This window comes from Paralichthys olivaceus, chromosome 19 (genome assembly GCF_024713975.1).
Source record: "Paralichthys olivaceus isolate ysfri-2021 chromosome 19, ASM2471397v2, whole genome shotgun sequence".
Lineage (NCBI taxonomy): Eukaryota > Metazoa > Chordata > Actinopteri > Pleuronectiformes > Paralichthyidae > Paralichthys > Paralichthys olivaceus.
The window spans coordinates 7,332,394-7,357,367 of NC_091111.1; the positions used below are offsets into that span (position 1 = coordinate 7,332,394).

At 38.6% G+C, this 24,974-nt stretch overlaps 2 protein-coding genes and 1 long non-coding RNA gene across 6 annotated transcripts; all 3 read right to left on the reverse strand.

Annotated features, from left to right (window-relative positions):
* Positions 1-206: 206 nt before the first annotated feature.
* Positions 207-6,655, reverse strand: napbb (N-ethylmaleimide-sensitive factor attachment protein, beta b). 2 transcript variants are annotated; one of them, XM_020091639.2, is made up of 11 exons: positions 6,441-6,655; positions 4,875-4,954; positions 4,535-4,651; positions 3,551-3,597; positions 3,357-3,434; positions 3,206-3,261; positions 2,407-2,491; positions 2,203-2,307; positions 2,053-2,121; positions 1,915-1,965; positions 207-1,477 (listed from the first exon to the last, which is right to left on the reverse strand). In XM_020091639.2, the coding sequence occupies exons 1-11, from the start codon at positions 6,539-6,541 to the stop codon at positions 1,376-1,378; spliced, it is 891 nt and encodes a 296-aa protein (XP_019947198.1). In that variant the 5' UTR covers positions 6,542-6,655; the 3' UTR covers positions 207-1,375. The 2 variants fall into 2 exon arrangements, with proteins under 2 accessions (XP_019947198.1, XP_019947199.1); XM_020091640.2 differs by lacking the exon at positions 3,551-3,597 and having other exon boundaries at positions 6,441-6,648.
* A 2,087-nt stretch (positions 6,656-8,742) lies between these two features.
* Positions 8,743-22,422, reverse strand: gpcpd1 (glycerophosphocholine phosphodiesterase 1). 3 transcript variants are annotated; one of them, XM_069514786.1, is made up of 21 exons: positions 21,989-22,400; positions 21,702-21,792; positions 20,555-20,645; positions 20,354-20,438; positions 19,078-19,153; positions 17,892-17,933; positions 17,498-17,621; positions 17,048-17,288; positions 16,757-16,919; positions 16,060-16,189; positions 15,879-15,933; positions 15,698-15,790; positions 15,436-15,513; positions 15,121-15,160; positions 14,931-14,989; positions 14,569-14,634; positions 14,332-14,468; positions 13,981-14,116; positions 12,951-13,111; positions 12,087-12,136; positions 8,743-10,186 (listed from the first exon to the last, which is right to left on the reverse strand). In XM_069514786.1, the coding sequence occupies exons 2-21, from the start codon at positions 21,748-21,750 to the stop codon at positions 10,143-10,145; spliced, it is 1,920 nt and encodes a 639-aa protein (XP_069370887.1). In that variant the 5' UTR covers positions 21,751-21,792; positions 21,989-22,400; the 3' UTR covers positions 8,743-10,142. The 3 variants fall into 3 exon arrangements, with proteins under 3 accessions (XP_069370887.1, XP_019947183.1, XP_019947184.1); XM_020091624.2 differs by lacking the exon at positions 12,087-12,136 and having other exon boundaries at positions 21,989-22,422; XM_020091625.2 differs by lacking the exons at positions 12,087-12,136; positions 21,702-21,792.
* A 678-nt stretch (positions 22,423-23,100) lies between these two features.
* LOC138405551 (uncharacterized) lies at positions 23,101-24,273 on the reverse strand. Its single transcript, XR_011239314.1, has 2 exons — positions 24,217-24,273; positions 23,101-23,336 (listed from the first exon to the last, which is right to left on the reverse strand). It is a non-coding gene; the product is annotated as an uncharacterized lncRNA (long non-coding RNA).
* Between the last annotated feature and the right edge of the window lie 701 nt (positions 24,274-24,974).

The window sequence follows — 24,974 nt, forward strand, 5'->3', positions numbered from 1 at the left end:
CGAAAGACCCCCCACCCCCACTGAATTAGCTTTCCATACATCTGTGGAATGACAGCATGCTCTTTGCAGCCCTGTTGATTTATTTAAGTTTGAATGTCAACGAGTGAACTTAAATCCTTCAAAGTTCTGGCACTTTACTGTTTAACTACAGCTGCATTTAAAAGTAGAGTCACAAGGTTGTCACATATAAGGTCAAAGGCAGGGCATTGTGGGATAGAATACCTTTATTATTGTCCATTCGCACAAGCATACAGATCATATCCAAGGTCCATTCTCATTCCATTCTGGAAGAAGCTGGATACGCAGGGCGACTGACCCTTGAGTAAAAACTTTGGTCTGGCTCACTAGTGGATGTGACACGACAGTAACCTACACATGCTTAGCAACTGGCCAGATGAAAGGTAGTAAACCTTCACCGAGTTAGTTAACGACACGACACAGCACACGGCACAGAGATGAGTGACTAATGATGCGCGGTACTCCCAAGAAAACTGCCCTGGGAATAAGGAGCAATGGTTCCCACGTCAGTGCCTCTCATTTAAAAATACAGCTCACATGGGCAAACCTTAACATTTCAGCCTCAAACATTAAAAGTATTATTACATCAACAATAACTAAGGTGATAATAAAGGAACTTTTAAGTAATCAAATCATAATTATGTATGGAAAAGGTTAGGTACAAATGTTTAACAGTCTACATTTGGTGCATATCATCCCCCTCCTTCTAGAAGTTGATAAAAATAAAATCTTTATTCATTTTTTGTTTTAATGGTGATGATTTTGAAGAACGTTCATAACATTTATTTCCTCCTTCTCTTTTAGGTAACACAATACAAATTAAGATAATAGTACATTCTTTAAATAAATACAATGATAATCTTATGTACACCAAACAGACATTTAAATAAGTAAAATATATATTAAACTAGATTTAAAAAAACAAGCTGCATCTGACTAGGAAACAAAAAGAGTAAAAAACATGCAGTGGTTGTTGTTAATACTAACGTTAGTTTCAATACGATATACCGCTCTGAAATCCACCAGCACGGACTTCAGCAGAAAAAGGTATGCAGCAATCCTCTAGGCAGAGGTGAGGGCGAGAGGATTTACATTCTGACTAGATTCAGATATGTTCTGGAGGAAAGCAAGTAGTGCTGTGAATGTGTAGCAGTGGGATGTTCAAAATCATCAGCAGACACTCCTGTCCTGATGCTATACACAGTGAGTGTGTGTGAGAGTGTGTGTGTGTGTGTGTGTGTGTGTGTGTGTGTGTGTGTGTGTGTGTGTGTGTGTGTGTGTGTGTGTGTGCGTGTGTGTGTGTAAGCATGCGTGATGGATTTGTCCCTCTGTGCTGCGCTTCTAACTCGCATGTCGCTCATTTCAGATCCCCTTCGTCGCCCTGGATGGTCTTTTTGATGCGCAGCAGGAGGGTTGTGTGCCACTGGTCCAGACGTGAGATCGAGTCAAACTCCTTCACCTGCAGACAGAAAAGAACGCAGACACTAGAACCCGACTGATCCAATAGTTACGATATAAGACCTTCACTGAAATATCAGTATACCTGTTTGTTGCAAAATTTAAAAAAGTTACAGTATTATCAAATGTGCACAGTGAGACATAATTTTTAAGCCTGAATTTGCAAGTTTGTTATAACCAAGAGAGATTACTTGTGTTTTGGTTGAACTTTGAGTTAACTTTAAAATATGTTTAAGGCTGCGTAAACATGTTTTCAGCTCCGAAGCTCGGCTCCATCTACTAGTTTCATATAAACAGAGTCCTGAGAGACAGAACAGATTCCTGAGATCCAGTTTTCATCTCTTATGAATACACACGGGATTCAACAAAACTACAATAGCTGAAGCAGAGGGATTTTACCAGCTCACCAAAAACTTTCATAGTGTACACATGACTTACTGCATCTGTAAAAGCTTCACTGTTCTGCTCTTCATGTGCCTCAAGAAGTTTCTATAAAGCAAAAAAAGAAATGTAGGTTACTCATAGAACTGGTTCACTGAGCCATCGGCTGCCTCTGTGTTGTCAGCATCGACTTACCTTCAACAACTTGCATTCTCTGGAGTCTGAAAAAGCTGGGAACATCTCCTCATATTTTTCAACTGCAATCTGTGGAGACACAGCGTGTTAAGATTCTACCACAGCTCTCCGTCCCTATCCTGAGACTGAACCACAAAGGTATAAACTCGCCTTAGCGTTGAGCTCGTCGACGATGAAATGACACAGGGAGGCTTTGAAGAAATACTCTTTGGCGCTGTATTTCAGCAGTGGGTTGTCCATCGTATTAGCTCCGACCTAGATGCATCCAAATCATAAGAAATGGATTAGAAATGTCAATAATCAGTGGGGATGGAGAAAGTGAAAGCGTGACGCAATAATGTCAGCAGTAGCCACCTGCTCGTAGATCTCAATCGCTTTCTGGTACTGCTCCAGCTGAGCAGAGTAACCCCCAACCTTCAGCAGACACTTGTTGGCAGAACTAAAGAAAAAGTTTGATAAGACAAATGTGTTAAACAGATTTTACATCATACCAACCATTAATGCTGTATGTATAGAGCACACGAGAACTATTGGCTCAATAGCGTGGACTATTGGAGAGTAAAACAGTGAAACGAGAATTGAGCTGCGACAGCTGAAACCTGGTAGATCCAAACAGTACAAACTAAAACAAAAGTTATCAACATAACTTTTCATATCAGTTTTTACTGATAAATATCACGATAAATGTCACATTATTATTTTTTTTAGATACTGAATAAAGGTTGTAGTTTTTAATGAGTAGAGAATGGCAAACATGCCTCCTCACAAAGCTTTCACAACGCATAAGTAACATATTGATATAGAGTGAACTTCTGTTGTATTGCTGTTGGTGAATAATATGTTGCAGTAATTTCTGTGATTGCTTTATCTCCCAGCTTTAGTGCAAGTTGCCAATGTCACAATGAATTAACTTTGTGTGACAATATGTTGTCTGTTTATGACATTCAAGGCAGTAATGAACTCAGTAAAAGTTACACAATACTATGATGGAAGCTTTATTTCAACCGCTGCTCATTCTCCTTGACTAATAAAGTACTGTCTAAAGTACTACATATACAGTCAAAAATAATGGCATGAAGAATCCAGGTCCAGGCACTCAATAAAGATAATATACAGTGTTTTATTTTGGTAAAAGAAACAGAGAGAACAGTACCTGTTTGATTCTTCTCCTTTGTAGTAGTCTGCTGCTTGTTCATAATGTGCAATGGCCTTCACAAAAGAAAAACAACAAACACTTCTATCTCAGGTGTTGTTTGAAACAAATATTGCTCATAATGTTCGTATTGACTACGTAGCTTTGTTACCTTTTCTATATCCACCAGTTCAGACTCGTAGATCTCTGCGATATTGATGTGGTGTTTGGCTGCGATAGTGAATCTTCCCTGGGAGGGAAGAGAAGGGGACTCATTATGAATGGGATCTATCGTGATGATGTTAATTCCAGCTCCGTTAAAGCCAGATTTACTCTTGTGAATGAGACTTTCTACAAGCATCTTACCATGTCTGTGTATATTTCGATGGAAGCATTTAAACACTTGATTGCCTCTTTTGGCAGCATTAAGGGAAGAGGAGGGAGCGGTTAGGACATCAGTTAGACATGCTTCGTTTTATCAGAACCTTCACACTTAGATACAACACTCGTATTATTTAAATTAGAGAATAGAAAAACAAAAAACATAAGAAAGACCCTCCTCTTCAGTGGACAAACCAAACACCTCAGCCTGCTACCCTCCCCCAAAACCAATGGTAACATCTATGCTTAGGGAAAATGTTAAATGAGGCCAGAGAGAGAACAAGGAGCTCTATAAATCAACTAACGGTAGATGCCAGGCAATTTAGGGGTAATAACTCTCACTGGATCAATTGCTTGAAATATCAACAGCAATGCAACTCAGGCAAATTGTACAGTGCAGCCTCATAACCAGAGCCTAAGTGTTAAGATGTCCTGATTTCCAATCCAAAATCTGAAAATTCTGCCTGGCGATAAAATATGTTTCGGTAATCTAGAAAATAGACAATCTACAATGATTCATCTTGGGATATTGAATTAATATCCCAATGTCCCACTTGAGAAAGCCTCATCTCTTCACTGCTGGTTATGAAAATCCTCTTGCTTAACAAACTATAAGTAAACAATTATATATGATTTACTCTGGGATGAGTTATATATACTGTATATTTTGAGGTTTGTAACAAATCAAGCAATTATTGTATTGCATCAACTTTATAGTCGATGTTTCATTTTCAATAGAATAATGGTCAGAATTAGATTAGAGTCATTAAGAATTAAATGAGCCGTTCTCTGACATGTTGGGTCTGGACATTTTCCAGAAGTTGTCTTTTACACATGAACAAAGCGGCAGGAAATTCTCCGATCAGACGCGTTCACAACAACACAGGTGAATTATCCGGACTTCAGTGCATGTCTGAAAGCAGCTAGAGAGATTGAAGTCAGGTTTTAACTCAGTCAGCCGTCTCTTACCATTTGGGTCAGACTTCTTGTAAGCGTTCCCTGCATCGATGAAACTGGTGGCGCAGTCGTGTTTGTTCTGCAGCTGCATGTGGAGACGCGCGGCCTTGCAAAACGCATTTCCTGCAGCTGAAGACAGACAAACAGAGAAAAGAAAGTCACAAACAGCACATACTGTACACTTTTCTTTTAGCTTAAACTCTAATTTATGCACATCATTCCACTTTTTTAGCTTGTGGCTGCTTCACAAAGTGCTGCACTTTGCAGTTACAGAGCATAAAAAGAGCACATAATCCTACAGCCTCTCAGGTGTGTTGAAACAGATTGGATATCTTGGGGAAACAAAACGTACCGCTCCAGTTTTTGGCCATCTTGAACATGTTGGCTGCTCTGCAGTACATCTCACATGCTTCTTCCACTTTGTGAGGTCCTCTAGAAACCACAGAAAAAAAGAAAACTGTTGTAAAAACACTTTACCTATTATACATTTACATAATCATTTGTGTATGAAGTTTAGATTTAAAAAATTAGGAATCATAGGTGACAGGGGGATGCAATGCAGAGATGGATGGACTCTACCAATTACACAAGCATCACCCTATACAGCCATTATAGATCTCCACCCCTCAACGGCGAGTGGACCCCTGGGATACTCTGGCCATTCAATCACATCAGAGGATTACATCACTGCTTGGTCAGCCACAGAATTAGATGTATAAAACCTGCCAAGAATTAATACTGCTGAGTAGTAACATCTGGAGGTCACCTCAGATAGAGCTTTAGGGAAAACACAGTCACACAGGAGCATTACTGCTTTTTCTATTTTAGACACATGCAAACACAGCTTTATTAGCCCCATCTCTATTGTATTGCATAATATCCACATATAAGATGGTGTGAATTATATATAACCCAACTTATGGAGCCCCCCAAAATCACTGGCCCACTGAATATATTACTTTTATATTTACTATGCATTTATTTTAATCTGTGCTTAATGATATCTAAAAATCAATCTAGATAAAAAGCAAGGGATAGGAACCAGCACTTGCAATCTTTGCAATCACAAATAAGAGGCACATTTTCAATAGGAATATAGGTACAATGTATAACGGAGAACAACACATGCCAACAGTGTGTCTGGATTTGATTTACTTGTATTATTAACTATCACATAAGCCAAAATCTTGTAAATGAGGTGTATCCTTGGAGAGTCATTGTTTTTACACTTAAAGGTTCAGTGTGTAGAATTTAGTGACATCTAGTGGTGAAGTTTTATGTTCCGCAACAGAGACCCTGTGGAAACCTTCAGTTGTCCTAAAAACTCAAAAGGTGTTTAGTGTGTACAGTTTAGAAAACATGGCTGCAAGAAAACAACCAGTTGTACAATTTAGATTATCACACACTTGTGAAAACATTTGGGGTTCCAGTCAGGTTCAATGAATAAATGCACTAATAAACCATGCTATAAAAACACTGCTGTGATAAAAGCAGTACATCCACAGTCATGGTGTGAGGTCATGTGGTCCATTAAAGGAGTTGTCTGGTTTTAAACTGAGATAAGAAATTATTCAACAGAAACACTGGCACATACTAAAATTTTCATTTATTGGAGACTGACAACCAATTAAGTCAAAATATATATCAAATATCAAGTTAGCTAAACTGCTGCGTAGCGTCCATGCTAGCGTCCAGGGGAGAGTGTTGTGTTTACAGTGATAACAGCTAACCCAGCTAACCCAGCTAACGTAGCTCACTGACCTGCAGGGTTTATTACACTGACAGTGACTTCAAAACTCAAGCAGACGTCTATGGGGTGTAGCCGCGGAGCTAGCTGGAAGCTAACTGGATGTGTGTGTACAGAGAGGCTGCTGTGAGTTAGCTAGCTGTCTGTTTCTCTGCTGCAGTGCTGTCTTACCCTCCAAACATCCCTCCCAGAAAAGAGCCGGACGACTTGACTTTCTTATCCGCGTCGGCCATCAGCTGAATGGCTTCCTTCTCCTTCCCCGAGTTGTCCATCTTGTTTTCTCAGTGTTCAGAGGAGAATCTGTACAAAGTGTAAATCCCGCAGAGGACTGAGCTGCGTGCACCGAGGATTACAGGAGACGGGTTGATTTAGCGTGGGCGTGCACCAGCTAGCGGTTTAACACGAGCCCCGCGGCATCATGGGAGGTGAAGTTCCACATGCGGGAAAGAGAGTTGGCTTCACGACGGAAGAAACTACAACTCCCGCGCAAAACGAGGAAGTGTTTTTTATATCCAGTGTTACGTAGTAGCTGGTGGCAGATAGCGAGAAGTATCCTGAAGATTGATTGACTGTTAAATCAAATGTTATGGACATTGTAGAATGATAATATTGATTTGATTTCCCATCCAGAAATGCAGGAAGGAAAATAATACCAACCTTTCACTGGATTTCAATTTGAATTGAAAGAATATATCAACACAACTAATACACTCAACAAAAATAGACACAATTTAAAAAAAACATCTCCATCTCTGTTTATTTAACTGCTGGGCACATATCTGCAGTGTTGTATATAAGGTTTATAGATAGATAGATAGATAGATAGATAGATAGATAGATAGATAGATAGATAGATAGATGGATAGATAGACAGACAGACAGATAGATAGATAGATAGATAGATAGATAGATAGATAGATAGACAGACAGATAGACAGACAGATAGATAGATAGATAGATAGATAGATAGATAGATAGATAGATAGATAGATAGATAGATAGATAGATAGATAGATAGACAGACAGATAGACAGATAGATAGATAGATTTCACATAATGTTGGTACATCTACATGTCAGTTTATTTAACTGCTGGGCACATATCTGCAGTGTTGTATATAAGGTTTATAGATAGATAGATAGATGGACAGAGAGATAGATAGATAGATAGATAGATAGATAGATAGATAGATAGATAGATAGATAGATAGATAGATAGATAGATAGATAGATGCATAGATGGATGGATAGATAGATAGATAGATAGATAGATAGATAGATAGATAGATAGATAGATAGATAGATAGATAGATAGATAGATGGACAGAGAGATAGATAGATAGATAGATAGATAGATAGATAGATAGATAGATAGATAGATAGATGCATAGATGGATGGATAGATAGATAGATAGATAGATGGACAGAGAGATAGATAGATAGATAGATAGATAGATAGATAGATAGATAGATAGATATTTAATCTTCATTAATTCGTCGTTTAATTCAGCAAAAAACAGTTTTAGATATTAAATAGAAAATCGTATCTTCTGAAACAAAATCTTAAAAGAAGCAACTAAACCAGTGTACGATGCCTCTATGTACAGCAGGGGGCGCTGAAACATTACAACTGAACTGCAAACAAGTTGAAAGTACATTTCTAGTGTTGGTCAGTGACTAACTCCAGACACTGGAAATGGGTGAATGACAAACCTGTGCTGTAAAGTGCTTTGAGTGGTTATAAGACTAGTAAAGCATTGTATAAACACAAAGATATGATAATAATGACACATTTCATGCTTTTCCTGTATAGTCAGGCCTCCTGTGAAGGTCTCCATGTATTCCAAAATTCAAACGAGTACTAAAGGATCTGTATGTTCTCTCATCTTAAACTCTAGCCCAGGCATTTGCAATCTAAGGCTAATCAGTGAGTAATCAATTTCAAGGTTCACTGTGATTGCCTCTGCCCACTACAATCATCTTGGGATAAAAAAAGAACACCTGCATCATGAGTTTTGCAAAATACAAACAAGTGTGATTGTATTATCTGGTCAATTATTAATTACCGCAATAACTAAAGTGCAGTGTCAGTTAGTGTGACATGGGTGTAGCCTATGTAGGTTGTGCCTGTACCAGCAATGAAACGCAGCTACTGATACAGTCAGTGTGATTTCAATGCTTCTCATTATTCTCTTTATTGTATTATATTCTTACAGCCTCATGTAAGATACTGTAGGTCCACCAGAAGGAGTTATTACACTGTGTATTTATCACCCACATTCGTTATAGTAGTAGTTTGTAGTTCTGAAGCCATCTGAGCTGCATGACGTACCACGATTTAAACGTTTGAAAAGAAATCTAAAATATGTTATTTAATCTGGAAGGCAATCGCAAGTTGTTCGAAACGATAACTTTGACTTGATCAGTAAGACAAACTCAAGTGATGTGAAAGAGGAAAGTCAAATAAACAAAAGTTGATGTTGTTTTTCTTTTATTTACATTACCAAAAGAACTCTACTGTCCTAAAATCACAGTTTATATTACACACTACAGTCTTTCATTCTCCCTGGTTTCTCATTCATACAGATTTACAGACCATGCATGGCTTTATCAATAAACAGACAGTATACTATAATGGTTGTGTTTTGCGTGCTTTCAAAATGCAATGATTATGAATATTAAATCACATTTCTACCATTACATCCCCCAAAACCATACACAATTGTCATTAAATACTCAATTCATACTAATGTCAAGTGTTTTCTTCCAATATATGATCTGCCATGCAACAAATAGCTTTGTGTTGCGACATGAAAGGAGTTTTATAGGAAGTGTGGTATTTGTATTTTAAGTATTTGTTCACGCATGTCTATTAAAATAGATCATCAGTTAAGTGTTGGTGATTTTGAAACTATGTAAAAGAAACAGTCACACAGACTTTTCACCATTAAGGCTGTGGTACATGTGCACTGTCGCAGATATAACATTCTTCAGCTTTGCCTCATATCAAGTGGATTAAATGAATAAAGGATATAATACATCCAGTATGCATGCAGTGTGTAATTAACCATAAAAGCTATTAAACCTGAATAATCAATAAGCATGAGTTTGAAAGTCTGGAAAGGAGAAGAAACTGTCCATTCAATAGGAAATGAATCAACCATGTAGACTCCTCACCAGGAGGTATTCTTTCATTTATGGCAACCTGCACTCATCCTCATGCACATCTACGAGGACTGTGCGTAGTAAGCAAACCTAACCCAGCGACGGATGTGCCACACGCTCTCAAATGATTTCTCATACCTGAATTAGCAATCCGAAGCTAGTGCTAATTGCAATTTAAAAATAACCCTTAAGGCAATGGCTACATGCACAGAAAAGACAGCATCATTGTGAACTTTACGAGTTTGCCACTTGAACAATTTTACACCTGTATAAAAACCATATGCATATAATTTTAGCACTTTAAACTAGAGATGAAATATATTGGCTGAATAAATATCCACTTTTAGGGTCTGCTGTTAAAGAGAACTGTGAGCAGTTCTAATCCCTAAACCCGTTGTTGAAGAAACAGGCATGACTGCCTTTAAGTTTTGACAAACCATCCACTTATGTCAACAGAAAACATAACACATATGTGAAGATGCATTACAGTAATAAAGTTTGGTTGTCTTGAGTGTGTGTGCAGTGAGTTCTATAGAAAGGTAGTTTAGGTGTGATTATAATGAGCTGTTGCCAGAGTCGGACTCTGCGCTGCCGTTACGGGACTTGGAGTCGATGCAGGGAGCCATGGAGCAGGGGATGGAGTAGCAGGAGCAGGAGGAGCTATTCATGGTCTCTTCTGTGATGACCTCCCGCAGGGAGTGCTGCTCCTCTACTTGGAAGATGTTTTGCTGCTCTCCTTGGTCCTCACAGATACTGGAGGAGAAGGAGGAGACATCAGTCAGTTCATTCTTTGAATATTGTCCTTCATTCAAAAACCTAAATCATGGCAGAGTTTTCCTGATCTGAAAACATTTTGCTAAAATAAAGTAGGATTTTGAGTAGATGAGCAGTGGGGCTTGGTGATAGGGTTGAAACATACATAGCACGTTACACCAACACTATGAATTGTATAAACTGCAGGTCATAATATGGCACATTTCAAATTAATTATGAGATAATCAAGTTTACGATTATCTGTCATCTTTCATCAGACTTTACATTTCGATCATATGACATAAACCATGAGAATATGATGGTATGATTCTACTGTCATGAAAGGACCCATCCTACTGATAATACTGAATTATTGCCAAGCACCACTGAGTAGTCATGTGAAGATATTGGAAGTGTTAGTAATATAGTAAGTGTTATGGAAAATGTGGTCGCAGAGTGAGCCACTCCTCTGAAGCTGTGTTCTATTCACACAGGTTTCAACAAGTTACATTAAGGCAATCATTAAGCATGAGAAGTGAAAGAAAAGAAAGACAAAGATAGAACTATGTCAAATAATTAAAATAAACCAATAACATAGGGGTTACAAGAATTACACCTGTGCTTTTCCACAGTGACATGCCAAAATTATCTGTGAAGTTATCGATCTCATCTCCTACAGTGAGTGGTCTCAAGAGAGGAAGGTCAGTCACCTCTGTGAGCAAAGTAATCCAAGGTGGGACATGTAATATTTATGTCAAACAACATAGATTGTGTTAACAGACAAGCTGCTAAAATGCTTCACCAAATAAAGATAAAGGTTGCAAAGAGCATCCAGTGCATTCACCCCTTTTATAAAGGGACCAAACTGCAGCACGAGCAGATCATCCACAAATGAAACGCGATAAAATAGAAAATATCCTTTTGAAAAATGAAATATACTGTTACATCTGACAAAGTGTCTGTGTGGTGACTAGTTCAACACATGAGGCTTGAGTGCAGGTCTCTTGGATCAAGGTTATTTGAGAGCAATGCAAATGTGTATATATATATATGAAGGAAGACAGTCTCATGCACAGAACAAGCCATTCACTCTTTTTGCCTCCTTTGCTTCAGAAACTATATTGGATATCTCGGAGTATCATACCAGGCACAAAATGAGTCCTCAGAAATGATAAACATGGCAGTTGACCAATCAACAACATAGTCCAGAAGAAGAAAATCCCAAAAAAACTACAACTACCATCCTGGTGAGCAGTTGAAGCAGCAAGTTAAATATTAATGTAATATTAAGGCATTGGACCTACAGTGCTGTGCACTAAGTGACATGACACTGTAAAGTGAAAGTGATACAAAGAACACAGGCAGGAACCAGAGAGAAATTACGTTATGATGTAGTGTATGTAATGTTGACATGGGGGAGTTGATGTTTCAAAAGTAAAATGTAGTCATACCAAATATTGATTTATGTTGCACAATCAGATTAGCACAAGTCTTAGAGGGTGGAATCAGGAAAAACTAGAATTTTAAAGTCTTCGTTTTTCATAAAATTAGACTGAATTTGCTTTACCACTATTCATGTGAGTTGGGAGTTTACATTTAAGTTATTTTTGTTTACTGCACTCCGTCTACAATTAACTGCAAAATAAAAACTATTCATGGCATTATTTTTGAAAGCGTCCTCACTTTACTTTTGGTGCCTTAAACATTTGTGCAGCACTGTGTGAGCAGTCAACAGTCTTTTATCATTGTCAAGGAGCATTATTTAGCTCCTGTTGCATTTTAATGAGCAACATATGTCAGGCAGCATTTGAGTGGGGAACCGAACGAAAAATCAGCCAAGGGTTGTAAAGTGAAAGTGAGTTAATGAGCAGAACACAGGCAAGAACCAGGCAGACATTACAGGACTCTGAAGAACTTGAGTCAAAATATGGCACCAAGCATTCACAAATTCTGTAAAAACAAAAGAAGTTACAGTTATAACAACAACAACCTGGAGGTTACAAATCTGTTAAATGAGAGATAAGTCTGGATTCACTAAAGACTAGAAGGTGGTAACAGAGTTCTAAGCTTCTGGTTTGATTTCTGCAGAGGTCAGGTCTGAGCTAAAGTTCCAACATTAAGAAAGAATGTCATGTTAATGTTAAACAGAACTGAAACAGCTGAGCAAACAGCCTCCGCTGACCGTGCAGGGGAAATGACTTCGCCCTGCTGGACACTCTTTATCTCAGCTTTAACAGAGACATATCTTATGCACCAACACACAAGTGCCAAGTGATTAACAGGGGTGCCAATGTTTGGTTACACAACTTTGAATCCTATGCTGATTACAAAGGCCATGTGATCACACTGTACTTTGGCATGAAGAGGTGCAGCACCGTAAACACACTCATTAAATATTAAAAACAGAAAATCCTGCTCAGTAACCTCAGTTGTGGTTTCAGGCTAAACAGTGTGCCTTTTATGTTCTGTAGAGTTTGCAGAACAGGACACTGGGTAACTGATGGAAACACAATGATGAGGCTTGTCATAACAGAACAAGGCAGGAAAGTGTGTTTGAATATTTGATTTGATTTTGCTGAAAGTGATCAAAATAAGCTTAGTTTTCCCAAAGGTTTTTGTACCACACATGCACTTTTACAATGAACATTAACATACACAGTAAAAAAGCTGGTCGTGTTTTGGTTGTGTGTGTGTTTCTTGTCTACACTTGTCTAGCACAAGGTCTTAAGGCAGCCAAAGTTAAAAAAGTCACATTTGAACCTACCTGTCATAGATCAACCCGTCGATACCCTGCTCCCTCAGCTTCATTCTGGTCCCGTGGTCGTTGTTGTCATCTCCCCAGCTGAACAGCACTAGGCCTTTAGACTGGGCCTCACCAATGTGGGTAAGGTTCTTCAGCAGCTCCTCAGAGTGAGCACTGATTCCCTAAAGAAGACCAATGAGAAACAAAATGGTCTTGTTTCATCTCAAAATAAAATGTCTTCTGATCTACTCACACTTGTGTTGGCTTAAACATTGGTAATGTCTGTGCGCCTTTATAAAATGTAACACTTTACAACATTCAGTCAACTTCAAATGTGACTTTGACATAAAAGTGATAACAGTGTAGATACCCAGTCCGACCCGTTGTGTTCCGAGGGTCCAGACAAAGATTTAAGAATGATATCCTATCTTTTTTCTCAGGCTCTGTTGGGTTCCCACAGAAAATTGCAGCCTGAGCTACACTCTGATAACAGACTATACTGTCCATGTTGTCTGGAGTCCATTCCTGATCCTCACTTAAACCATCACAGGGCATCTTAGAAACAGCTGACACTGCACTGTGCTGGCTGACTTGTTTGTAAGGAGGACTCCTGTTTTCACTGACATGAGGTCTGTGGGTTATTACACACAGTCCTGAGGGTGCAGCTGATGCCAAAACAAGTCAAATAAAACAAAATATGCTGATCTTTTCCGATTACGGACATTTCAATCAAACTGTTATGGTTACTGTGTCTCAATGGATTCACTTCATGTTGAATTGCTAAAATCTTGCTGTACATTTGAAGAGAGAGTTTCACATTCTCATTCACACCGTCCAACTGGATTGTCAGGTTTTAGTCTAAAGTGTCTATTACTGGAAGAACAGTGCTTATAACTGTAAACAACATTGAATTGAGGTATACTATATGTGGCATTTTATGAAACTGTAAGAAAATAACTTCATTAATCGGTTTGTAGAAAAATATATAAAATCTGTAAAACTCAGTGGATAAATCATGATAAATATTTAACTTGCTGCTTCAACTGCTCACCAGGATGTTCTCGCTCTGGGCGAAGCTTATGGCGATCTGAGTGGTCTGGCAGCGGATGTCCATCAGTTCAGGATACCTGTCTGAAATTCCCTGAGTGAGGAAGAGGATGGGGTACTTGTTCTGCTTGTTCCGCACCCTGAGGGAAATATGACAAGAACTCAGCAGAGTAATTATTTGCAACTACGACAGCGTCTGTTTACTGGCTAACTTAATTTTTCTTTTTAAATGGAAAAGAAGATATTCAGAAATTGTTTTGTTGAAACATTTCAATGATTGACAGGGAAACCAAGCTCGGCATGCTGATCAAAATGACCATACTATTAAATCAACATAAGATGTTATTGTGCTCACATGGTGCAGATATCTGGGTCAAAGCAGGAGAACACAACGCGTCTATTGCCACCTCTCTGCAGAACACACGACAGGATAACATCGAGGAAGGTATTCATGTTGAAGTAGGATGATAGGTTGCCGTCCCATGACCCGTCCTGTCAATACACAGCATTAAATAAACAGTTAATGATGAAAATATTATCACACAATGACTCATTCAACTAAAAGTAATTGTTGCTATACTCTGTTTATCACCTTTAACTGGCAGATCCATTTGAGTTCTATGTTAAAACCCACACTCTCAGGAACAGCCTGAAAGATCTGTAATAGAAAAACAGGTGTGAAACATGCAATTCATTGATTTTATTTTGATATGACAAAAGACAGTGAGAAGTAGGACAAGAGTAAGAGTGGTAGGGAATAAATAATTAAAAACAACTGGTTATTTAACAGGTTATTCACAGCGGCAGTGCCGTTAGTTATATGTTATTATTAACCATATTACCTAAAGGGGCAGGGAGTTCCCTATACAGTTTAATCAGCAATATGTAAAGGGGACAAGCTCATAAAGACTAGACAAGTTATTTAGTAACAATCATCGCCATAAAGTAATATACCTGTGAGAGTGAAGGGAATGGTTGGTGCTCGTCAATTTCCTCTTCATCGTCCAGCAGATCTGAACAACAAACAGAACAGATTACTGCTTGTGCACGTCACTCAAACGATCTGCTGATCTAATCACACTTTGCAAAATGCAGTGATGCCAAATGAGAGAAAAAAAACATGACACAACCAATAGGAGCTTACCTTTGTAATCATTTGCTTTCATTGCTGTAACATGGGCCAGCTAGGTAACAAAACACACAGGTCAACAATAACATGTGTTGGTAACAGGGCTTGTTTAAGTGGGTACCCAAATCTTGCTGAGCAGGTTCTCTGTGTGACTGCAATGATAATAACTTCTCAACAAAGATTTGCTCACTGATCGTTTTGACCTTTTATTTATTTGTAAGATGTGTAGAGCACTAAGAAACAGACATATTGATTCTGACAGCAGAGAGAGCACAGCACTCTTATTTGCTTTACTTTAATCTAAAGGGTAACGTGTGTTTGTTTTTTTACCTTCAGAAGCTGCAGCTGATCAAAAGTCAAGTCTTTGACTGGCACCTCAATGAGCTCCAGTGAAGTCTTGTCATTTTTCTGTCAAGGGGAAAAAAAGATTACACATGTGTTTATGCTCACCACTCTCCTAAATATACGACACTCCAGTGATTATTAGTTAAAGAAAAGTGAAAATACCATTGAAACACTTAAGAAACTAACAAGGTTTTTCATAAATCACTTACAGTTTTCCATTATCAAATACAATAGACCTTAAATGTACCTTCTTGGTGGATATGCAGCATGTCAGATCATGGTACACAATGGGAACAGCATCCTTAGAGAGGTGAACATCAAATTCTACATAGGCAGCACCCTGCATGGAAATAATTAACATGTCATTAAGGCTGAAGTAATGTACATGGTAAATATTTTCTCATAGATTAATAATCTGTGTAACTCACATGCTGAGAAGCACTTTTGAATGAAGCGATAGTGTTCTCTCTCACTTTGTGGTGCCTGTAAAACACAAATTACCTTAGAATACCTTTGTTGAAAGGGAACAGATGCAGGACGAGAACTTATATTTGTAAAATTGCTAATGTTTGTTCTGCAAAGCATCCTTATCCAGTTGTTGGGACTCACTTTGCTGCATGTGTGCTGCCAGCTCCTCTGTGACCCACATTCAGAGCACTTCTTTTCTTCCAGTACTTGGCGAACGAGGAGCTCATGTCACACTGCAGCCCCTGGATGGGCTGAATCACCAGGTAATCCACTAGGAGAAAGTGAGAAATAAGGTGCAGTACAATAAGAACCTTCAATTTTTTTCAAATTTATTCTGTGCAGTGGTTTTTTTGTTTTTCTTTGTTTTGCTCTCAGTCAGGTCATTACTTCCACAAGGGAGGTTATTTTCTTATCTTTGATAATTTGTCTGTTAGTTAGCATCATAACACAAAAACTACTAAATGGATTGCCATGACACTTAGTGGGAGGATGTGGTATGAGTCAAGGAAGAGCCCTTTAAACTTTGGTGTGCATCCATAAATTGTTTTCTATTTCAACATTGTGAGAAAGGGCGAATTTTCTTGACATTTTCACCGATTTCCCAGATCCTGATAGAAAACATCTGGCATGTTTAGGTGACTTATATCTATGAATGATCGCGAGATCTAGCAAATTTAAATGTTTTCATAGGGCGTAGGCCTTTTTTCAGCCACTATTCTGTATCAAGTTCTGGAATAGATCCTGTGAAAGATAGGCGATAGGAGTCTTGGCTGGGGGAGGCGCTCAATTGAGTGCCATTCTAGTTATATGTGTGGGATTCATTTGCACAAAATCTTACCTCTCACTTTCCCGATGGTCTGTCTGGAATTTCGGCCCATGATGGGAAGTGTGACAACACCGTAGTCTTTGCCACTCTCCCAGAAAGTGGAGGAGAGGAGGCAGGCTGTGCCCATATGTCCCGGATGATCATCCCCTTGTACAACATGTTGACTCATATCCTCCTGTAATCAAATATGAGATTTGTATGATCAAATGAAACCATATAAATCTAAATTTGATACCAGATTTGTTCTTCCTTTTTTTTTTTTTTTTTACATGGATTTGTTAATTAAGTTAACAGTGTTAGTACCTCAAAGAACTCAAAGGTGAGCTCTAGGTTGTCTGGGTCCATGGTGTGGATACTGTACTCAGTCCACTGGGACGGCTCCAGGGCATAGCCACACTCAGGCTGCGAGTGACGCGACCTGTAGCCATTGGCACTGATCATACTGATCTCCAGAGTGGTGGTCATCTTGTTCCAAGAAGCAGGACTGGGTATATCTTCCTCTTCATCTTCCTCCTCTTCAAAGCCCTCCAATGTCAGCTTGATCCTGGACAGATTGGTAAAGCAAAGAGTAAATAAAATCATGATAATGTTGTACTCAGCTCCTCCTACAATAGTTATGTATGCAGGGCTCTCGTTACTATGGTAACAGGCAGGCAGGGTAACAGTAGAACTGTAATGCTGATCTGCCTCATGTCACTTTCAAGTAGAACTTTCACTGGCTGGTGTTGAAATCGACCTGCGTGTCATCCCTACCTGAAGCGAGACTTCTTGAATTTCTTCTTGGTGATGGACACCGGAGGCGTCTTAGAATAGTGCAGACGCAGGCGAATCTCTGTCTGGCACGTAAGCCACCCAGAGTCGACACATTTTACCCCATCTGCAGAAAAGAAAGGACACAGACAGGACATCTTAGCTTTTGGATGAAAATGTTTATGTACAGACAGTTGTGTATTCTGTTATGAACAGTATAAACTGTATATTATATGACATGACTGTATAAAACAGGAGGAAGTGACAACCATGTAAGTATTTAATACACTAATAATAAGCAAATGTATGGTATGATACTTTTACCAAATGGAGTGTTTACATATTGTCTTTTCCATCCTGTTTGTAAAGATGGCTAAATGTTTTTTATCCAACTTACTGTTAATTCCAAATTGTCCATCATCAATATTCTGGTGTGATGCTGCAATAAAGGATAGGCATATTAGAAACTGGATAAAATCCTCTTAACAGTGTAAAAACAAATCAAACAACAGCATTTACAGTGTTTTCCTCATTTTGAACTCATCTTTAAAAAAAGGTGTAGTATTTGTCCTATCTGAATGGGTTGATCTGGTTTCCCAAGAACCCTTTAAATCTCTAAACTACAACTTTAAGTATGCGCATGTCATTCGGGTTAATTTAGCAGAAACCAAACCAAACACTTCAGGGATGAAAATCAAAATAAACACATCATATTTTTAAGAAATGGTTGTGTTTTAGTAGGATATGCTAGAAAAAACTAACAGGGATGGGGTGACAGCCTGGGGTCAAAAAGGACATTGAGCAGGGTGCGGCCACAGCTGCAACTATTCTTCCTATCAAGCTCATTCTGAATAAGCTTTGTCTGTGTTCGACCAACACAATGGGTTTTTACCTACAGAGGTCTACTATATCAGGTCATGACATCTACTTCTCTGCAGTGTTTCCTCTTTGGCTATAGATTATTCCAATGAGTGTAGCCTCTGGTCTCTGCCAAACAGCATGCACGCGCACACGCGGCAACAAAAAAAACTGTTCCAGAGACTACCAGTATATTACAGTTCCAGTAGAATCCCTATTCATTTCTTAAATTATTAGATTTGCTATCATACCTACATGGCACACAGTGCTGATCTGACATTGTAACATACCTTATGTTCTGTACAGTATATAGGAAATTGCTGTTTCTGTGGCTACATCCATTAATCTGTTTTTATTTTAAAACAGCTTTTTAAAACTAAAACTATCTCCATCCACATATTTTTGTTACTTCTGGAAAATACTAACAAAAAGCAACAATGAAGGATTTCTCTTCTTGGACAGTGGGAAAGGTTGAAAACCAATGTTTTGCCTTCCCTGTTCGTAATCGAGCTGTGACTGATAAGAACCAATCAGAAATGTGCCATTTTTTCTAAACCTCTGTGTTGTTGCCCAGCCAGACTACAACGCAGCTCTGGAGGCTTCAAACTAACAGGGTGGCAGCTTTTCCAAGCTTCTCCGTTTTGGGCTCTTGAAAACTCTGGAGTAGCGTGGACACACTTTCCCAAACCCAACCACACTGTGCACCTTTAATTGTTATTTTATACCTGTGGGGCTCATCGTGCGGGGTTGGTGATGTGTCTCCCACACATTGACTATCACTTGACAGGGACCATCTGCGCTCTGCAATTTCAATGTTTGGCAAAAATGTTAAGGTTTTCAAATCATATACAGTGGCTTTGGACCAGATAGTGAAAAAGGAATGGTGTGGTCAGTCAGCCACCATGAGTTGAAATCTGAAAAGTGGATTTGTTAGGGTAGAAAAAAAGGACTTGGAAAAATGTCTTTATTTACATATTAGACTGACGTCTTCATCTGTAATAAAGCCATAATTAGCAATAGCTATGAGTTCAGCAACTCTTTTTGACCTTTGCCATTTAGTGAACTCATTGTAGAGTTGAAGCTGAGGAGATTGTACCCATCATACCCACAAACATCCACAGGTCAAAACAACTGATATTGTTATATCATTTATATTGTTATTATTGTTATCTATATTGTTGTTCCAGCTTTTCCTAAGGCGTTTTTTTTCAATTTCAAGTTTAGCTCAGAGTGCATAGATACACGTATGCAGAATCTTTAACTTCTATAACCTTACATCAGCTACAGTTTGATATGTTTCAGCTCACAATAAGTTTGAGCCTAAGCACTGCAGTAAACAAAAGGAGCTGTCTGATAAACAACTCAGCAAAGAGGAAGTCAAGTTAGAGAAGGCTTTCCTTCTCACACAATGTGAACTCCACCCAACAGAAACTATAATTATACTGTGAAATAAAAATATTTTCCAGAGAGACGTCTGACATCTGACTTGTTTTCCTTGGCTTTCATTTCAGTGAACTTTAATTGCTCATGTGATTGCGTACATCTATGTGCAGATGAGAGATGAGCTAAGCAGAGGCTTGGAAGGGGCTCACATGCTTAGATTACAGTAGGCAGATTGCCTGGAACTCTGTGTTAAAACACACACGCAGGGAAGGGAAAGTGACAAGCAAATATTATAAGTGTTATTTGCTTACGAACTTGGGCAAATGTAACGTTCTCTAAATCATGGTGTAAAAGTCAGAGCAACGACAAAAGAACGAAGACAACCTGTTTTCTCCTGACTTTTGCTGAGTAATCATGTAGGTATCGACTGACAGAAAACAATCACATTACACAACACTGACATTCACTATGAATTTACTTGGCCTTGAATTAAACAGTATTTATTATTTTGTCAAGAAAAACACAATTAAGATTAAGGATTTCTCTGTGATACTTATTAGGAAATAAATCTGTTATTTATAAAGGTAAACAACTAGACAGAAAGGAGACTCTGCTCACCTTAGACTCCAAAAAGAAGCCCTTGAAATAGCGGTACTTGGTAACAACTCCTTTTGGTACAGTGACCGTTGTGGTCCATGTATTTCTGTCAGAGAATCAACATACACGTATTTTAGAAGGGCAGATATTTTTATGGAACCTGATTCCACACATGGTTGTGTTTTTAAAAAAGTGAGGCATTTAACATATACTTGAACTTACCCATCATTTCCATCAGGATGTAAGGTGACAGCTTTTTCATAGCTCCAGCACCCCAGGGCTTCACAGCTGCCAACAACAGCAATCAACTCACCTAGAGATGTTCAAACTCACATGTTACCTAATGTAACTTTAGACATTACAACAACAGAGCTGACATTTCTAAAACCCGTTTCTAAACGTGTTCATGTTAACTTGTTTAGAAATACTAACATGGGGCCAAAAACATGGTGAGACCTGCTGTCTAATTAATGTAATTTAACTGAGAACACACATCACAACTAAAACAGTGATTTCAATATCTAGCTACTTCTACCTACTAATTCCACAAACATCTGTCAGTCTGTAAGTGGACGCACTCGAATATCGTTCATCTTATCAGCATCACACTCGGTATAGTGGTTTATTCTTAATGGCACAAGGAGGTGCAGTCAAATTCTGTGCAATTTGGACACACAATAAGATCAATATTAATAAAGTTTGAATAAAACATGTCAGACTGACAGACATTCACGGGTAGTCATAGCAACATTAACAGAATGACTTCCTGTTTGTCTTTAAAGAAAAAAGCAGAACATTAGATTTGATGCTGCAATGTGTATATCAAGCTGAATTACAGAGCTTTCATTTTGAAAAGTTGTAAACTTGGGTTTAAAGATAACACCAGTAACTCAAACTTATATATAAATCATGCATGTGAACAGTAATGACGTTAATTTGGTTTCAATTCAATGAAAAACATTGACTATAAAATCTTTTGTTGCAGATAAACCAGGTAGGGTGAACACAAAGTTTTCTAACTTCACTCTGCACCGTAGACTGTTTTTAAAAAAACAAAATGCACATAACGTGATGCACAGAAACAATAAAAAGTGACAGTGTAGTGTAGAACTGTTTGAGGAGGACTCTCTGATGACAGGGAATAGTTCTGGAGTAGTTCTGGAGCATCAACACGAGAGAACAGACCATTCCAAACCAGCAGGTTTAGAGCAGGCACTGTATTCATGAACAGAAGGATCTACTGGCAAAACAAAACCCCAGATCTATAATTTAATCAAATTGAGAACTCCTGATGTCAAAGCTGTCCCGACAAGTACGTGCTAGCCCCTGTATGTTGAACAGTCTTCAGTCAGGTTTGACACACACATACCTGGGGACGTGTCTCCTCTGACAACTAGAGTCAGCTGAGTGGTCTCCATGGTTGACACAGTCACACACAAAGGTTGGCGGCAGGAGCAGAGCTATATAAAAGATATGTTACATTATCAATAGATCAATATATCGGCCATGTGGAGTAGGAGAGAAAAGCCCAAGAGTCTGTTTTCATTACGTTAGAATATCACGTGGAAAGCAGCGACCTCGTCCTGCTGGTTGTTTACTAGATAACAAGCTAGTAAAGCAACAGTTACAAGTAGAGAACAACCAAACAGCAGCTACCTTCTGACTTTATGGCAGCGGTGTGTCGTCAGCTCTTGGCAGTGTCCTCCTCCTTCTCCTCTTCGTCCTCTGCTCACGATGAAGTCATCTTTGCACCCCGCAGAGAGAAGTCTTACATCAGGCAAAGCGAGCCCGAGCCGCCGGCGGCAGCAGCGGCGGCAGCGGCAGCATCACTCCTCCGTTAGCCATTACTGCCTTGTTCGTAAAAACGAGCGGATATTAGTCCGAGCTCGAGAGGAAATAAAGATGCAACGGGCAGCAAATTATTGTTTAACAGGAGGTGGCTGTTAAAATGCGGTCAGAAGGTTCCCGACAGAGCGGCAACTGAGGAACAGCGGCTCAGAGGAGTCCATTAACAAAGACTTTCGAGATGAGAGCGATCAGCCAAGCTGCGGCATAACGAGCGTCCAGCTGACCGCTCTGAGAGTAAGACCACACTTCCGGTGTGGGGTTTCAAAGTAATGCACTTACCGATGCTGCACTATAGCAGACTCTTCAATATTAACAAACTCTCAAAGATTATATAACACAGAAAATATAATTACGATACTAAAGATAATTGCTATAACATTACTACCGGTTACAGCTACAGTATGCATATGTACTTTTAATCTGTTACTGTTATTGTTAGCTTATATAATATATAGTTGTAGTAGTGGTAGTATCAATATTGATGCAAATTGTATCTATACTATTTGTTTGTTTTTCATAATAAAGAGTACAGGGTCTGTATGAACTAATAATCTATTACAATTATTGTTGTATAGCTGTTTTATTTTGTCATTAGAACAGTTCTATTATTATTATTATCATTATTACTAGGGGTAGTATCATTACTATTAGTACCACGTTTATTTGTACTGTTCTTTGCTCATAATGTATTCACTGTATATACTATATATCCTTGACTGGTTTACATGATGTAACTTGCTTCATTGCGGCTACATTGATCATCATCATCATTGTGCCACTTCTAAAGTGTTTTGTGGACTCAAACCCTTCACCTCCATTGGCATAATGAGTGAATATTCATTTTGGGGTGAACTAGCCCTTTAATGTCTCTCAGATCAAATATTTCAATAAGTGATTTCAAGCACAAAACATGTCACCGGGACATTTGACGCTTTTTTTTTTGAGAGCACGGTTTCCTTGTCTGCTGTGGTGCTGAACCTGATTTTTCCAGCTTGACGGATCTGCTTCATTCCGCCCTGGTCCGGATCTGTGTTGGCCTGTGTGCCATGCTGCATTAAGGGACCGTCGGAAATTCCTAAACCACGAGCCGAGTGCACATGTTGGACCCATCAGGTGTAAACAAAGTGGAGCCACACACAATGCTGCCTAGATGTTACTATAAAAGGCAAAAGTAATATTAAATATTAATTTTAGCCTCGAGCAACACGTATTTTTTTCCTTTGCCAATATGTTAATGCAATGCAGTGCAACCCTGATAAGTAATAGACAAGAAAGTAAAATCTAGAACAGGGGTCACCAACCCGGTGCCCCCAAGGACCACGAGTCGCCCGCAGGCCTGTTCTAAAAAGAACACAACCCACCAGTGAGCTGCGTCTAAAACTTGATATGCGTTTCTAATCAAATTTATTTTTTATTTACTTTTTATACTGTCAAATGTGTATTCTCATATTGAAGTTGACTATGGACTATGAATTGTTAAAAGTGTTGTTCAGTGGCAAGTGAAAATGGAACTTTTTCCTTATGAAATGTTGTAGAAGTGATCATCTGAAAATGTAAACAATTCCTGAGATTAATAGAAATAAAGTGTTAAATATTGATATTATCTGGTTCTCACCTCGTTAAGTCATTGTTGATAATTATTGTGAGAAATCATTAACGTGATCAGTGTCTTCACATAGATGAGTATCATTTATCATTAATAATAATATATAACTAAAGGCAAACTGAGCAAATGTGTTATTTCAGAAGAGTGTATCAAATTGATAGCCCTTCGTATCAGTACCCATGAAGTAGTTCTCAGTTTCAAAAAGGTTGGTGACCCCTGATCTAGAAGATGTTCTTATCTATATCCATTTGTATGAATTAACAGCAAATACTTATAAGGTTATTAGACAAAAGGAAAGGGAAGTTTACGAGGTGTCAACAAAGCCGCATCAGGGGGATTGTTTATATCGACAGCACATTGGTGAAATCATCGGTAAATAAATAATCATGTAAGTTAAAGAAATAAAAAGTGTGGACACGTGTGGACATACCGTCAGCTGAGGGGACAAACGTGACCATGTTGACGTTGTGTGTTCTCGATGTGTTTCGAGGATGTGGCGGGGGCGGTGACTGGAGGAGGGGGCGTCTCACTGACGTCATCAACGCTGCGTACTTGACTGTTGACCTAAATGTTTCCCTCCAGAGTTGGCAACGACCGTTTTCTTGGAAAGTGTTGACACGTGGGTTTCTCAGAAACTAAAACGGGACAACACCGTTCCCAGTGTTTGGTTGTCAGGAACACACTCTGAGGCCTGATTCAGAAAATAGACTCAAATGACATCTTTAAACCCGTTAAACCTGAGACCAATGTGGCTTTCTATTCCAGAGACTGAGTTGATACCAAGTTATTGAGTGTGATTAAAATTGAATTCTTATAGACATCTCCATCTTCTGCCTGCTCTCCAGTTTTGCAAGTAAAGTTAATATATGCATTTTGTAGATATGGATGATGTGCAAATATTGAGATGGCTGTATAGGTTTGAAACATATAAGTAAATCAGTTATCTGGGTAAAGCTGTGGAGAGGAAAAATAAATATCTTTATCAAGTCAATTTATAGATATGTAACAGTTCTGTATGTGTTCATTTCACTGTTGCGTGAAACAACACGTTGTGACTTCTTTATTTTTTATTTTGATATATGTATGAATGTAATGTTGTACTACTACACCTGTCACTTAATTTCTCTCATATTCCATACTGTGTCTAGTGTTCAATATTATTTAGAATTGTTTTAACTATGTCTGTAT

Coding starts and splice junctions, on each gene's coding strand:
- napbb (XM_020091639.2), bottom strand. CDS start 6,541: ATGGACAACTCGGGGAAGGAGAAGGAAGCCATTCAGCTGATGGCCGAC. Junction 2,492..3,205: donor AAAGGAGAAGAATCAAACAG/GTACTGTTCTCT, acceptor CTTTTTCTTTAG/TTCTGCCAACAAGTGTCTGC. Junction 2,122..2,202: donor TCGACGAGCTCAACGCTAAG/GCGAGTTTATAC, acceptor GTGTCTCCACAG/ATTGCAGTTGAAAAATATGA.
- gpcpd1 (XM_020091624.2), bottom strand. CDS start 21,750: ATGGAGACCACTCAGCTGACTCTAGTTGTCAGAGGAGACACGTCCCCA. Junction 17,934..19,077: donor CCGCACGATGAGCCCCACAG/GTATAAAATAAC, acceptor CCTTTATTGCAG/CATCACACCAGAATATTGAT. Junction 15,161..15,435: donor ATCAGCTGCAGCTTCTGAAG/GTAAAAAAACAA, acceptor TTTGTTACCTAG/CTGGCCCATGTTACAGCAAT.